Source organism: Mixophyes fleayi, chromosome 1 (genome assembly GCF_038048845.1).
Source record: "Mixophyes fleayi isolate aMixFle1 chromosome 1, aMixFle1.hap1, whole genome shotgun sequence".
In the NCBI taxonomy this organism is placed as follows: domain Eukaryota; kingdom Metazoa; phylum Chordata; class Amphibia; order Anura; family Limnodynastidae; genus Mixophyes; species Mixophyes fleayi.
Window position 1 is genome coordinate 156552214 of NC_134402.1, and position 16065 is coordinate 156568278.

Consider the following 16065-nt stretch of genomic DNA (forward strand, 5'->3'; position numbering starts at 1 on the left):
TCAGAGAGAAGAACCAACATTGATAGTTGACATAGCTGGTAGGAAAGAAACTTTTCTTGTAGATACAGGGGCGGCCCGATCTGTGATAACCTCTCCTTTCAATCTACAGATGACCAGTAAAACCATTCCAGCCATGGGGGTAACGGGAAAAGTGTTGCATTATCCACTAACTAAACCGGCTGAGGTTACTATCGGGCCCCTTCATACCAAGCATTTGTTTCTCTTGGCTGCGGCGGCTCCTACTAACTTGCTGGGAAGAGACTTGTTATGTAAAATGGGATGTGTAATATACTGTACTTCTGATGGTGTGTTCTTAGATATACCGGAGAAGGTCGCACATGAGGTACAGGATGTATTGGACACCCCTCAAAGGTTAATGTTACACTCTCCTGTTATAGAACAAAGTCCATCTCAAGTAAAGGGGATGTTGCTGAAAATACCAGGTTCACTATGGACCAGAGATGGACAGGACACTGGACTGATGGCAAATGTAGCCCCTGTCATGGTCAATCTAAAAAGTGGTAGGATAGCTCCAAAAATCCCACAGTATTCATTAAAACCGGAGGTGGAACTAGGGGTATATCCTGTTATTGAGAGGCTGTTACAACAAGGGATTTTAATTCGTACAGCCAGTACAGCAAATAGTCCCATTTTCTCTGTGAAGAAGAGTGGGGGGAGGGGCTATAGATTAGTCCAGGACTTAAGGGGAATTAATAAAGTTGTTGAGAGCCAATTCCCCGTAGTGCCGAATCCAGCTGTCATCCTCATGCAGATTCCACCGTCTGCTAGTCATTTTACTGTCATTGATCTATGTTCTGCTTTCTTCTCAGTCCCTCTTCAGCCTGACTGCCAATACCTTTTTGCATTCTCCTACCGGGGAGTGCAATACACATGGACCAGACTACCCCAGGGGTTCATTGACAGCCCCCGTATTTTCTCCCAAGCCTTACATGACTGTTTGCAATCCTTTCAACCCCACAATGGGTCTGTTCTAATTCAATATGTGGACGATTTGTTGTTGTGCTCTGATTCTTTTATGTCATGTTTACATGATACTAAATTGTTGTTGCTTCATCTTTCACAAACAGAGCACAAGGTGGCAAAGGCTAAATTACAGCCATGTCAGACTAAGGTCAAATACTTAGGACACTGCCTCACTAAGGGGCTAAGACACCTGACAACCGACAGGATTGAGGCCATACAACACATGACTCTGCCGCAGAGCCAGAAGCAGATTCGTACTTTCCTGGGGATGTGTGGATACTGTAGATCCTGGATCCCAGGTTTTTCTATTCTGGCATTACCATTGCAGAAGCTAGTCTTTTCGTCAAAACCAGAACGTGTTGTACACACAGAAGAGTCAGAGCAAGCGTTCTTTAATCTTAAAGATAGTCTGACTAGAGCACCTGCATTGGGAATACCTGATTATGAAAAGCCTTTTGAGCTATACTGTACAGAAGCTGATGGTTGTGCAGCAGGTGTCCTCGCACAGAAACATGGTGACGCTAGCAGACCAGTAGCATACTACAGTGCACAATTAGACAATGTGGCAAGATCACTCCCAACATGTCTCAGAAGTGTAGCAGCAACTGCTCTTCTGGTAAGTAAGAGCGAAGACATAGTATTAGGACATAATTCCACTATCTATACACCCCATGCTGTATCAGCTCTGTTAAACTCAGCCCAAACCAGACATGTTTTTTCAGCTAGATTCACAAAGTGGGAACTAGCCCTGATGGCACCCTCAAACATCACCATCAAACGATGTAGCACCTTAAATCCAGCTACATACCTTCCATATGTGTCTCTAGAGACACAAAGGGTGGGAGGTGAAGAGACCCTGGTTGATGATGAGTTAGGCAAGAATACTGACACGGATGACTGTATGGAACACCTGAATCAGACCTTTACTGCAAGGCCCGACATACGTGACACCCCCTTAGAAAATGTAGATTTTAAGTTTTATACAGAAGGAAGTTGTCATAGACAGACAGAGACGGGAGAGCTATGTACTGGTTACGCTGTTGTAGACGATCAGGATGTGGTAGAAGCTGAACCCCTTGGCCCACCTCACTCAGCCCAGGTGGCGGAACTAGTAGCACTAAGGAGAGCGTGTGAGTTGGCAGAGGGTAAATCAGGCAATATATATACTGACTCTAGGTACGCCTTCGGGGTAGTGCACGATTTTGGGGCCCTTTGGCGTCTTAGAAACTTTACGACACAGCAGGTACGCCAGTGTCACACTCACAACACATAAAAGGACTTCTGACAGCGATATAGTTACCCAGAACAGTAGCCGTCATAAAGTGCAAAGCCCATACCTTTGAAGAAGACCCAGTGTCATTGGGCAACAACAGGGCAGACAAAGCTGCTAAATGGGCAGCAGGGCAACCTATGACTGTATCGACCGAGACTATGATGGTTTTTCAGACATTAGACACGCAGAAATTAATTGAAATGCAAGATTTGTGTTCCCTGCAGGAAAAGGCGGTCTGGAAGGTGAAGGGATGTGGTCAAGAGTCCTCAGGACTCTATAGGGATGGACAAGGTAAGCCTGTAGCTCCCCGAACGTACTATCCAAGCCTGGCTGAAGCAGCACACGGTCTGACTCACCTGGGTAAAGAAGGTATGTGCAAACTGGTGAGAGCATACTGGTGTGCTCCCGGATTTTCCTCTCAGGCTGTTAAGAAGGCAATGTCATGTCTTACTTGCTTGAGGAAAAATGTTGGGAACACTATTCCAACTGAGCCATCCCACATCCCTCCTACAGACGGACCTTTTCAGGTAATACAAATTGACTATATCCAATTGCCACCGTGCAGGAATCTAAAGTGTGTGTTAGTTTGTATTGATGTGTTTTCCGGTTGGGTAGAAGCATATCCGGCAGCCACTAATACTGCTGTGTTCACTGCAAAGAAAATTGTACAAGATTTTGTATGTAGGTTCGGTATCCCTAGAATCATTGAAAGTGATAGGGGTACCCATTTTACTGGTAATATCTTCCAAAATATGTGTAAACTCATGGGAATCGGTAGCAGACTTCACACCCTGTACCGACCACAAGCCAGTGGTAAGGTGGAGAGAGTAAATGGTACTATAAAGAACAAGCTTGGTAAGGTAATGGCTGAAACTGGGTTGGCATGGCCGGAGGCTTTGCCATTGGTCCTCCATAGCATTCGGACCACTCCTAGACCTCATCTTAATCTGTCCCCCTTTGAGATACTGTTCAGACGACAACCTCATTTGATCGTGAGTCCACAAGACGACTTGAAGTGTAATAATGAAGTGACTGTACAATATCTTATAAGAATGAGTAGACAGCTAAAGCAACAACAACAAAAATTAAAAATGCTGTCACCTGGTATGCCAGAAACGAACTGTCATGATGTTGAACCTGGACACTATGTTATGATCCACAATTTCTTACGTTCAGGTTGTTTAACAGACCGTTGGGAAGGCCCGTACCAAGTGCTGCTGACCAGTACTACATCACTGAAGGTTGCAGAGAGAGACACTTGGGTCCATTCCACCCACTGCAGGAGAGTCCATAATCCGGAGAAAGTGCAAGATAAAACTGAGACCGACGACATAGATCTGTCACTTGTGAGTCTGTTCCGGGAGACCTAAAGCCTGCAGTCGAGACACCTGAATCAGAGACGTTGCCCCAGAACTATCTTTCCAGCGATGGAGTGGCGGTTTTTGTTTTTCTTTTGTTCCAGGATTTTCCTTGTTTTTACTCTTTCTAGGACATTCTATTTTTGTGAAGGAGGATGGAGGACGGAGGAGAGTTCTGGTAGTGATACGGATGAGATGGAGGCAGAGGAAAAGTTATTAGAATACTCAGAGCAGCCCATTATCAAGCTTGGTCCAGGGGTTATGAAATGGTCTGCTAGCTCAGGAACTCGGAGGCAGTGTGAGGGGCTATTGTCTGATGAGTATTGTATCTGCAAGTTCTGAGACTCCCTAGTTGAAGAGAGATGCATCCAACGATGCCAGTCCCCCAGTACTCTGAATATAGGCGGGCATCCTTTGGAGGATTATCACTCCCTGGTGGGTAAGGCGCTAAACCAAACCGAGTGTTGGGTGTGCTCTCACGTGCCGCAAGGGCAGCATAATATAGGACTAGTGCCATTCCCTCTAAACATATCCGAAGTACTCAAATTGAGGGGTGGGAGGCCCATAGATGGGAGGTACAATAACACTAGGTCCCCTAGTCTGACGCTTCGACAATACTCCATAGGCAGATCTTTGCTGTGCCTAAATATATCTCATGCAAAGTGCCTGGAGAATTTGGAGGCTGACCTATCAGATCAGACAATGGCTCGCCACACTCATTTTAGAGGGAGACTCACAAGGTCACCAATAGGCAGGAATGTTGATGGAAGTCACAAATTAGGGCGTATAACCAAACATAAGAAGGTATCCATTGAAAAAGTCTCTATAGATAATTGTAAAAATGTCATCCAAGCCGACACGTGTCTAGAGCAAATGGAGACACTAGGCATGGGTAGTTTTATCAAAACTCTGTGTGATATAATTAATGGGCATACTGTTCCTTATGTTCTCCCTGATCATGTGTATTTTGTTTGTGGAAGGAAAGCTTATTCCTGGGTGACTCCGAGTTCCAAGGGCTTGTGTTTCTTAGCTAAACTGGTTCCTGAAATCATGACTATTACTCATGAAGAAATGGTTGGTATTCACAAGACTACATCACCACCATACATACACACACAGTATAAACACCGTGGCAAGAGAAATATGATTTCTGGTGAGGAACCCATAGCTACAAAATTGATTAGTGAAACTGCTGGTTTTCAAGTTATGGTTGCTCTAGATCTCACCAGGACCACTCGGGGAACATTAAACTTTAAATATATCCAAGACCTAGCTAAATTAATAGATAATATCCCAGAGATGTATGATGACACTTTCAGGTATACTGGAAGGGAGCTACAAGCGTACAAGAAGGAGTTGGTGCAACATAGACTGGTACTAAATTATCTCACCTCTATTACTGGTGGGTACTGTGTGACACTGGCCACCCAGTTCGGTGTCAAATGTTGCACGTACATCACTAATAATACGGATGACCCTAAAGAGGTTATAGACTGGAAGATGGATGAAATTTTGCAGCTGAAATGGGAATTTCGAAAGAGCCATAATTCTTCATTATATGAGGTCAGGGAAAAGGTGGCGGGTTGGTTCTCGTGGTTGAACCCTGTGAAATGGTTCTCCGGTCTGGGGGAGTGGGTAGAGGAAATGGTTGCTAGTGTAGGTAAGCTCCTTCTCCTTATACTGGGTGTCATCTTAGCAATTTGTTTAGTTGTCAAATGTGTTCCTACTGTGTTGAAGTATGGAAAAAGGTCTCATAGGAGTAACACTGAGAAAGAGACTGAAAGGGTGGTACCAGATACCGAGATCATGGTCTGTGAAGAAGTATTGTATAATCCTGAACTTGAAACGGTGATTGGGTGATAGTTTTTTACACTATCAAAGGGTGGAGCTGTCGAAGTCAGCAAATTGGATAAAGTAATTTCAATTAAAATCGAGCAAACTTGGTTGTCTTTGTCTGAAAAGATGCGTACGGTACGCTACGGCGTACAAGGGCACGCTACGGCGTGAAAGGGCGTACGCAGCTACTACACGTGACAGCAACAGTATTTGGTCTTTTACCATACATTCGCAAAAACACGCATACTTATAAAATAGTACACATTAATGGTAGGTGCAACACATAGTCAGTTATGTCGAAATATAGTAGTATTTATGTGTTATATTAAAGTTACATGCATATTAGTGAAATATATGGAACAGGTTGAAGGAATCATATCATGAGTGGTATCATAATAAACCTCTTAACATTTCCTACTGTTTGGTTCACTCTGCGAAGGAATCGCAGAGTGCATACGCAAGTTATGAATGATAGGGAATTATGGACTAGTTAAGACTAAGGAGTCTTGGCGGGAAGAGCCGAGCATACCCCCTGGTGAGATGACCCCCTCCTTTGGATTCCTTAGGATGAACTAGCCAATAATTGACAACCCCTTGGACCTTCCTGAAACCTGGACCAATGGAAGCAAGCTATACCATCTTCATTGTATTACTGTATTTCTGTGTGCATATAAGCAGCAGCTTCACATCTAGTGTTCAGACATCTTGTCCCCAGACTTCAGGATTGAATGACTGCACACTGGATCCAGAGCGCCTGCGATAAGTAATGGCTGTATTTATTATCACTTCGCTTGAACATATTATACTACTTATTGCGAATAAATCTTTGTGCGTTGGAAACACAAATCGAGGTTCGACAATCGTTATTGGTTAGCGACAATACGCACTTAACAATGCTCATTTGGTGCCTTTGCAGATGTTCATGGTTGGAGCTGCTTTATTCCAATGTGTCATTCCTCTATGTTTCAGGTTTTGGTTAAGACCCCCTAATAGTGTGGATTGTAGGGCATTTCTTTGTATATTGGGCCAGTAAGAGTGCTTCTCCTGGTAATTTATCCATCTTCCCGGGGGCTACAGACATGAGATGGTTAGGCTTTGGGGGATGCGTTGGGCTTCATTATTAAGAATCCTGTTTATGAATGAAGCCAAGTTTGGGATTCCCAAGGTGCTAGTTATCCATTTGGGTAGCAATGCTTTGGGAAAGCTTAAGGGTTTGGAGGTGTGAGCGAGATTTAAGTCTGATTGTGACACAATAATTGCTCGCTGGCCTGGCATTTGCTTAGTTTGGTCTGATATTATTCCCATCAGGGAATGGAAGGGAACTAATAGTGCAGCTCACATCAATAGGACATGCTCTAAAGTGAATCTGGCCAATGGTATATTTTAGGGGGGGTTGTATAGACTAAATGGGGTGCACCTTTTGGAGGAAGGTATGACTTTCTTTGTGGAGCAGCTATTTCAGGGTCTTGTTGGGTTATGGTGGTGGAGGGCTTCTGTTTCTGAGTTTGGAATTTAGCTATGGCGGAGGGGTGGATCACTCTCCCTGAAAAGGGAGGTTCATTATTAGTAACACTGCACTTTGAGTTTTGGGGCAATGCTTTTTGTGGGTGGGTCCCAGCTGCCAAGCCAAATAAGAGAGAGTGGGGCTCTGATGCCTAGAAGTGTCAGAGTATGTTTTGTTTGGCTGACGAAATTTGGTGGAGTAATATCTGGTAGCTGATTGGTTGTGCTTTTATTTGCCACAACCGTAATTTATTGATTTTTAATAAATTTTGTGACCTTTCTTTCATCAACAAGTCTCATTTCTCTTTAATTATTAGGTAAGTTGACACGTGCTAAGAGCATTTAGGTAACAGTTAACAGTTGGAATCAACTGCTAGGTGACTTAAATCAACTTTTGCACATGGAAGAATGATTAGAAAAATTGAAAACAACCTATTAATCTGGGTGGGATTTTTGAGTGCTTAAAATTTAGATGAATATTTACAGATATGTACAGATTAGGAGGGTTGTAAAGTATTTGTAGCGTACTGGAATGCCCATTAATGTGTTCGTAAGTGGCACAAAGCTTGGGTCAGAAATCAAGTCACAAAAACTAAGTTTTACTTGAACTATTCTTAGTGGGAAAAGATAAAGTGATTTGAGTTTAACAAACACTGATAATATAGATATGGTTACTTAATGGTCAAAGCCATCTCAATTAGTAGTTAAATTATTAAAACATCAATTGTTATGTTTTCTTAAGTTAAATACATGGTTAGAAGTGAAGCATATTCTCAGGTACAAGAATGATGTGGCAGATGCTTTTTTCTATACCCAGATTGACAACACATGGGATCTGGAAGGAGTGGAATGTCCAACAAATCTGTAAAAAAATAATCTAGTCTTGATTTCTGATGAAATCAATAATTCTAAAGAACTTGGGCTGGTTATTCAGTATGTAAAATGTGTTGAGTGTTTAACATACAATTAAATGAGAATCCATTTGTATTTTAAAAGAATTTAATACTGTCTTTTCTATCCTCCTTTATGCAGGATCAGTATTTTTAGCCCACATAGTTAAAGTCTGGGCACAAATGTCTGTCTTTTTCAATTCATCATAGGTGCCTCTTTCTAATATTTATTTAGCAGTTAAGCTGAATTCTGAAAGGGCATAAGAAAATTGTTGTTACACCAGACTGCAGAAGACACATCTCTTTTGACGTTTTAGAGAAGCAAATGTTAGTTAAAGTGTTATTTGCTCTTCTGAATATAAAGAGTGGTTATTTAAAACTGCTTTCAGCTATGCAGATTTCTAAATTGGTGTTAAGGTAGAAAACAAGTCAGGCTGGGTAGACACTACAGGCTTTTCAGCCAATTATCGGGTCAATTGCACGGTGAACGACAATATCGCATTAGAGTGTGCGCTCCAACTATGAACGATTATAATTTCAAAGCACATTGTGTTGATTCATTTGATTTTTAAACTGAATTAAAAATCTCATGCAAAGATGGAACAATGTCGTTCCAATCCTGCAGTGTGTATGCACTCAGGACCGGCAGTGTCCATAGATCTTTAACTACATACACTCACCGACTGCGAATGCCAACTGTGCAATAGCTGTAGGAGAATTCAGCTGCCACCACTAGGCTCTTTTGCAACACCTACAATCGCTTACTTCCGGGTTAGCTGGAATAACTGCTGCAGCACCTCTTTGCTGTGGGCTGACTTGTACCTCCTGACCGCTTACTATGGATCAGGACTGCTGGGTAGCAGGCAGAGCATTGAAACAGAGACGATGGGTTCAACACAAGACAGACGGGGAATGGATTAGAATGTAAGCTCTTATCTGTTCGTCACAGGATACAGCAGGTAACAGTCATAGGCAGAATCTTCAAGCAGTGATGATTTATTGCTCAAGAGTCCTGACAAGTTTGAGTTACTGGTGATCATCCAGATGTTACAGATGAAATGATACATTACATGGTAAAACAGAGCTCTTTTTAGACAGATTCTGACACCCATGTTGGCAGGGAGTAACCCAGCCCCTTGATTCAACCAGCATCCGTAACATCTGATATATTACATCAGATATTTACCAACCGGATATGATATATCCTCGTGATTATAAACTTTAACAAAATTTACATTGATTTCCTAAGTGAATTGCTGGTTACATTATTTATGTAGTTCATCTATCTTTTTAGCAAGACAGGATGATAGGTAACAACCTGCTGCTGGGCATTCAGGCTAAAGAATGTGTGTAAAGTCACTTCTGACTTTCTTAGCATATCTTGCCTTCAGCAAAACAGATTTCCTTTAATCTGGCGTAATACATTAGAAGTCAATACATTTCCTATACAGTAATACAACACAATATAAAAAAATCAATACATTTGCAATGATATACCGTGGTACACTAAGTTAGACTATTAAGGGTTCCCTCAAATTAGTGCTTTAGAGATGTGAGAAAGTCACTCTACAATAATCTGCAGTCTACACAGGAGACAGTGTAAAACACAGGTCAGACCAAAATGCTTTAAAATTGTGTATGTTCATTATTTCGGCGATCCAACCTACGACTAACATGTAGACATCAGTTTCAACGGTTCTGGAGCCTGTAGTATAATCTGAAACCTTTAATCACACTTCATTTTATGAGGACATAGTATGAGAAAATGCTTAGAAAGCCCTAAGTGTAGTGATTCTTATACAAGAACTATCGTGGATCAAACCCTGGAGAGATTAGTTGACCCTTTTCTTCTTCTCTTCCAATCCAATTGTGTAAAAATGAAAGTTAAATTAATAGGATAAATGTAAAATAACAAATGTTTCAGATGCTGCAAATAAACATGCCATTTTAAATAGATTTATTTAAAATTCAATTAAAAAAAATATGAAGTAGAATAAATATGATTCTCATAATAAACATTTATAAATAATTTAAATACATAAATAAAAATATAACAATGATAAACAAGTGGAGGAACTGCAATATTAATGTTCTGTAATTATTATTCACACATTGTTTGCTCTAAATTATGATTCCATGCACTGCACAATACAATGGGAGAAAAACTGTGTCAAATTTACTGAACTTGTAAAGTTTAATCTGATTGTTTTGAGCTAATAAGATTGGTGAGCATAAGATCTTGTAACTATGTACTGTGTAAATGGTAGCTTTCCTGCAGTGTACTATATTTATACAACTATGATAATTATTATAATATCTCTATAATATATATATATATATATATATATATATATATATATATATATTTTATATATATATATATATATATATATATATATATATAAATATATATATATATATATATATATATATATATATATATATAAAATCTATATCAAAGAAGTATATGCTACTTAGTTTAAAAAATGTGTGCTGTAGATGTTTCATGGACTTATTGTAGATCACTGTAAGATTACATCTAGGGAGTTAATCACAAATAGATATCTACATCACAATTATATAGCATGTTTTGTATAGGCTTTACAGCTCACAATTGCTGTCTTCAGTTCCCATCATAGTTTTAAGTTTAGTCCTTTAGCTAAACCAAAATCAGGTAATATTTACATAATTTACTGCCCAAATGCACATAATGCAAGAATGTATGTGGTGAATAAATAAAATATGACATAATTATTTCTTATTGAGGTGAAAAATAAATATTCCAATAGTAAAATCCATTATTGACAGCAGAGTGATCTTCCTCAGAGACAGAACCATTTTCATATTTGAGATGTTGTAGCTTCTCCCTTCTTTTCTTGACTATTATGGGGAAAAAAAAGTATGTTACATGTTTGAAAAATAAATATATTTTACCAAATTCTGCTCAAGAGAAGAAAAATAACTTTACTTTTTTATTTAATACATGGAAAAATATAGGCTCCTTACAATGTATACGTTTTTGTATTATATACAAAACAGAGACAACATGCAATATCATTGTTATTTATCAACTAATTGAAAACATACAACAGACACTTTTTGCTAGCAATGATTTTCTTAGGGACACAAAATTGGCAATTAGTGCCATCGTCACTTGTACATCTGGGGATGGCATCAATATCATTTGACTCTTAAACTTTTGGGATTGATATTTATGTTAATAGCATCCAGATGTACAGAGACGCACAGAATACAAAATCATTATGTCTTAGTGGACATTTAAGCTTGTTGAATATGTGTCAATAGCGGAGGTAACCATTCATATTTTTTATTGTGGCAAATTATTGGAGTAATTTCAAAACAAAGCTTTAATACTCAGTAGGAGTATCATGAAGGTCAGCAGGAAATAAATATTATTTGTACAAACCAAATGAATGACGTAGTCGATAAACAATCCATAATCGTCTACAGTTGGGCTTATTGAAACATGCAAATTCCATTTATTTTTATTAAGAGGTTAGGTTTTTTTTAGCTAGATATATTCAGATTTGTACTGGTGTGACTATGCACTGAGAACAATTGTTCTTTTTTGTATGCATATGGCGAATATATATTGCTATACACCTGGTTCCCTAAACATGCAGGTGAGGCAAAGCTCAGGCATATTTCTTTTCTCTTTTGCTTATCAATAATACCTAAGGGTAAATGTATCAAGCTGAGAGTTTTCCAATCAGATTTTAGCTATAAGTTATTTAGTACATTCTGCAAAATGACAGCTAGAATTTCCACTTTTTAAACCCGCTGGAAAACTCTCAGCTTGATACATTTACCCCCTTGTGTTGTCCTGGCTTCTGTCAAGCCAGCCTATAAAAGGTTATTTAGATGTGGTTTAAAACCAACCTTCCTGCCACATTTAGCCTCCAAAGTAGTGAGGTGAGTATATGAGATTTTTATTCCTTTTTTTCTGTGATGCTTAAATGTTTTGATCAAATACTTCATATTTCTATTGTGCTAGATATATTGTGCTTTATATATATATTCATATTTGCACTGGTAAGGATAACCACTGACAACATTATTCTTTTTTTTATGTGGAAAATGTTATTACATTTATCATACATACCTCTCTAACATCCGCTTGATAATTTTCTGAACCCAAGAAGCAGAGGGATCAACACAAACAAGGTCTCCAGTTTTAAGAGTAATGCTAAACATAGTAGAGAAAAACCAAATGTATGTTAAATGCACTTAACTAAACATTAATAAGGAGGTGCTTAGAAAGTAATAAAACAAATACTTTACAACTTGTTATACATAAAAATTAAGTTACATGTTTTAAATGAAACATCTTATAGAAATACTTGTTTGGTTTGCAAGACCAATAAAAGTTCAGTAAAATATTTTCATAGGAAAAAAGCTTGCTGCAGGGTTGATGGAACTATCTGAAGTATGTGCACACTAGTGTTGGCAGTGATCCAAATTTGCTGGCTACGTCTCTAGAATGCTTCATTCCCCTAGCTTTAGTAAGAAGTTGGCTCTCGAGCCAAAACAAACGCTCAGTTCCAGCTACATGCTAGCCAGAAGCTCCAGATCTCATCCAGAGCGGTCCCACGTTGCTGCTCCAGCTACTTTTCACGTGCTCTAGAGCTATTAATAAATTGCATCTGTTTTAGGTTTATTGTCCATTTTTAGTAAAGGTAGAATATTTGATGTAGTTCTCTAACCAATGTTAATTAGATATAATTATTTTACATTTCCTTTCAAAATTTTAAGCTAGTAGAAAGATGAAAAACTACTGAGACTAAGCTCTCAATACATTTTCTTTCTCTGCAACCCCTTTCAACACATTCTATTCAGACACCCCCTTACTTATTATCCTATTCTAGGACTACTACAAGTGAAATCATTATTTTAATATTTTTTACTTACTTATACCACCAACACCTCCACACCCTCATCTGGGATAGGACAGTTCTTGCCCAAACCCCACACCATCTTTTTATGTATTAATAGATTAGACATTTTTTCTCCATCAATCAGCCATAACCAGAAACTGGAGCCTATTCCAATTATTTGAAAAATTAAGTTTATGCTGTTCTAATTTGTTAGAAGATTCTACCACCATTCCCTACACTGATTACACCTTCTCCCTGTGATAGCAGAATAAAGTAGACTACCTTGGCATGTTCTCAAATGCTAAACGCTGAAGATTACCATGCAAACGTCTGTTATATTTAAATACATATGGGATCTATTTTCAGTTTTGTATAGTATTGGCAAAACTCAACAACAAATGCATGTACAAGTAATAATTATTTTAGTCATTTGTATAATCCCTCTTTTTAGTCAAGAAACTGCAGTCCTGCGACTAATGTGAAATATATAGAGAGTAAATATATAAGGACCAACAATTATTAATATAATATTTAATATACATTTTTGTTAAAGAGCATAAAACATATTACTTACATTACTTCAACATTTTTGCAGTAGGGGCCACTGGGTATGAGGTCCACGTGTTCCATTATTTTAATAGATATTTGCTTAGATTCCAGTTTGATGCACTGACATCTTAACTCTGTTGCTGATTTCTTTAAAGTCATAGCTGCAATTAAAAGGAGGCAAAAAATATTTTTATTTTATTCGTATACAGAATAACCTCTGGCTAATCTGTAATTTAGGAGTTCTGAGATGACAAACCAAAATTGTTGTTTTTTACTTGTTTTGTACATATGTTGGTTAAAAGGGTGTATGTTTACAGATTGGAGGTATAGTATATTGGAGGTCATTTATAAAAACTAGAATACAGGTAACTGTATTAAAACGTTGCTGTAATCCAAAGTTACACACAGTAAAATAACAGAAACTGGCTGCTATGGGTTACAGTACACTTGTTTGCACAAATCTTACTGATTGTGTTGATGTTAATGCTTTGCTTCATTCCTGAGTTTTGTTTATTTAGAAAATGAATAGATAGAAGATGTATTTATTAGTTTTGTTTCTACAAAATACTAGCTAAAAGTGAATTTTATTGAAATATTTTTTAAAGAACTCTTCTAAAATTAACCCATAGAAAATTGATGACTACTTACATAATTTATGTGATTAAATATACATTTTAAACTAAATATCACTTATAGAGATAAAATAAAAAATCAACCTATGCATTAAAAAGGTGTACTAATTACCCCTCAGATTGGTGCTAAATGATAATCTGTAGCAATTTCATAGGTGGATGTAATTTAACATTTCCTGTAAATGTTATTAATATATTAGAATATATTGGTCAGGTTATCAAAATTAATCAGGTGATATGTATTCACTTATTTTATTTGGGACTTAGTGGTCAATTATAACAGAATATGGACCTTTTTAACATTACCAATAAATCCAATAATCTACAACTTTAAAAATGTATAATTAGCTTATAATAACTTTCTGCTAGTAGTAGTAAGAAAAAAAGGTCAAGGAAAAATTAATCTCTTCTCCCTATTTAATTTAATATTTTAAATCAGTAAATGATTTTATATTTTAGAAATACACATTTAAATACATTTTACACATTTAAAGTATATAAATTAGTACATCATTTTTTTCTTTATAAGTTTCATGAATTTTCCCATAAGCATCAAAAGTCTGTTTTGTAAATAAACAAGTAAAAATTACCTTCTGTCACAGTGGTGTAAAGCAGAATAATGGCCAGAGCGGCAGAGAAAGTTTTAGTGAACATAATGACTGACGTTTTCTTGTTGATCTACTTGGCTGACTTCCGATTTCCTTTTTATTCTGCTGTCTCCAAGCCCTTCTGTTTTCGCACTGAGAAGTGGATGGCATATATATACTAGTTTTGGCATTGTCACTCTGATATCATATGTTCTTGATTACAACATTGTAAATTCCAAAATCAGTAATTTGCAGTTGTCACATTTCCTGACTGAGTAATGTTGTACGCAGTTCTATTACACATTACTGCAAATGTGTCAATCAAGTACTTTGAATTGTTTTTTTTAATGCTATCATGAACAGTGCTCTTTGGCATAGAACTTCACACAGTGTGACCTAGTTTTCACAGATGAATAAATCAACTCACTCAAGAGTTTCTTTCTTAAATATTCAGAGGTTTTTTTTAAATAAACTGGTTATTTTGTACAGTTTGTTTTAGGGTTATGTATTTTTATGTACTTAGGAAGAGTGCCAGAAGCAGTGCAGTAATGTGGACAGGTTTTAAAATTGATATGTGAAATAACAACAAGGTAAGAAAATATATATTTTCTGCATGGAAAAAGAAAAATGGTTAATAGCATTAGCTGAATTTAGTTTGTTTCCAATTAGGACAGATTACATTTTTTATGTGATTCTAAATAATGTGTCATGATATTTTATTATGTTCTATTGTTTAATGAGATGATAGAAGGAAGCTTTTAATTCTGGTTAGATACATGTGAACAGATTCAAATAAATTTCAGTTACAGTCAGTAACTCGCAGTTTGCAAAGAATTTGTGAAAAGATACAGAAGTAGACAGAAGAGCCAATTAGAATGCAGGAAGAGCCAATTAGAATGCAGGAATTAGGTGAAGGAGATTTGTTCCTTCACCTAAGCACCAGCCATTTGCTTTCTCGTTCACAGCAGTGACAGAGCAACTCTGCGCTGTTGCTATAGCTCTTAATAAAACATATTACCAACTGCAAAGAAACCAAAAAACTGTTGTTAGTCAAACAAGGGTAAACCATAGACAGAGGGTAGGGTAAACCATAGACAGAGCCAATTGGTTGGCTTGTATATAATGTATGCTTGCAAGTACCCCATAGAAAGGTGACCAGATTTATTAAACACAACCAAGGGACAAAGAGTGTGGATGGGTGTTGCAGTCATTGGAGAAGATCTAGTCAACATAGTCTACCTACACCGGAGCCATGGAACCTCTTAGATCTGCACCAAACAGCATTAACCTTAATTTATGTGCATGAGCTGAATAGATACCAAATTGTGAACACTCACAATTTTGTCCCATCACTGGAGCCCTTACACTACAAGTAAATCAGAAACCATTTTCAATTTACAGGGGGTATCACCATTTTGGAGCACACTGTAAATATAAATTACATCCTTTGCACTAAGTAAATGAAATAGTGGTGTTTTCTCTACCTGCTACTGTGATATATACATTTGGCTTCTCAATGGCCCAAACACAAGCTTCCTCAGCAGTTGGAACTAGGGAT

General features: G+C 37.7%; 1 protein-coding gene across 1 annotated transcript; it reads right to left on the bottom strand.

Moving 5' to 3' along the window:
- Positions 1-10299: 10299 nt before the first annotated feature.
- LOC142106468 (interleukin-8-like) lies at positions 10300-14667 on the bottom strand. Its single transcript, XM_075189548.1, has 4 exons — positions 14511-14667; positions 13314-13449; positions 11968-12051; positions 10300-10724 (listed from the first exon to the last, which is right to left on the bottom strand). Exons 1-4 carry the CDS (start codon positions 14572-14574, stop codon positions 10685-10687), a joined length of 324 nt encoding a protein of 107 aa, XP_075045649.1. The 5' UTR covers positions 14575-14667; the 3' UTR covers positions 10300-10684.
- Positions 14668-16065: the final 1398 nt, after the last annotated feature.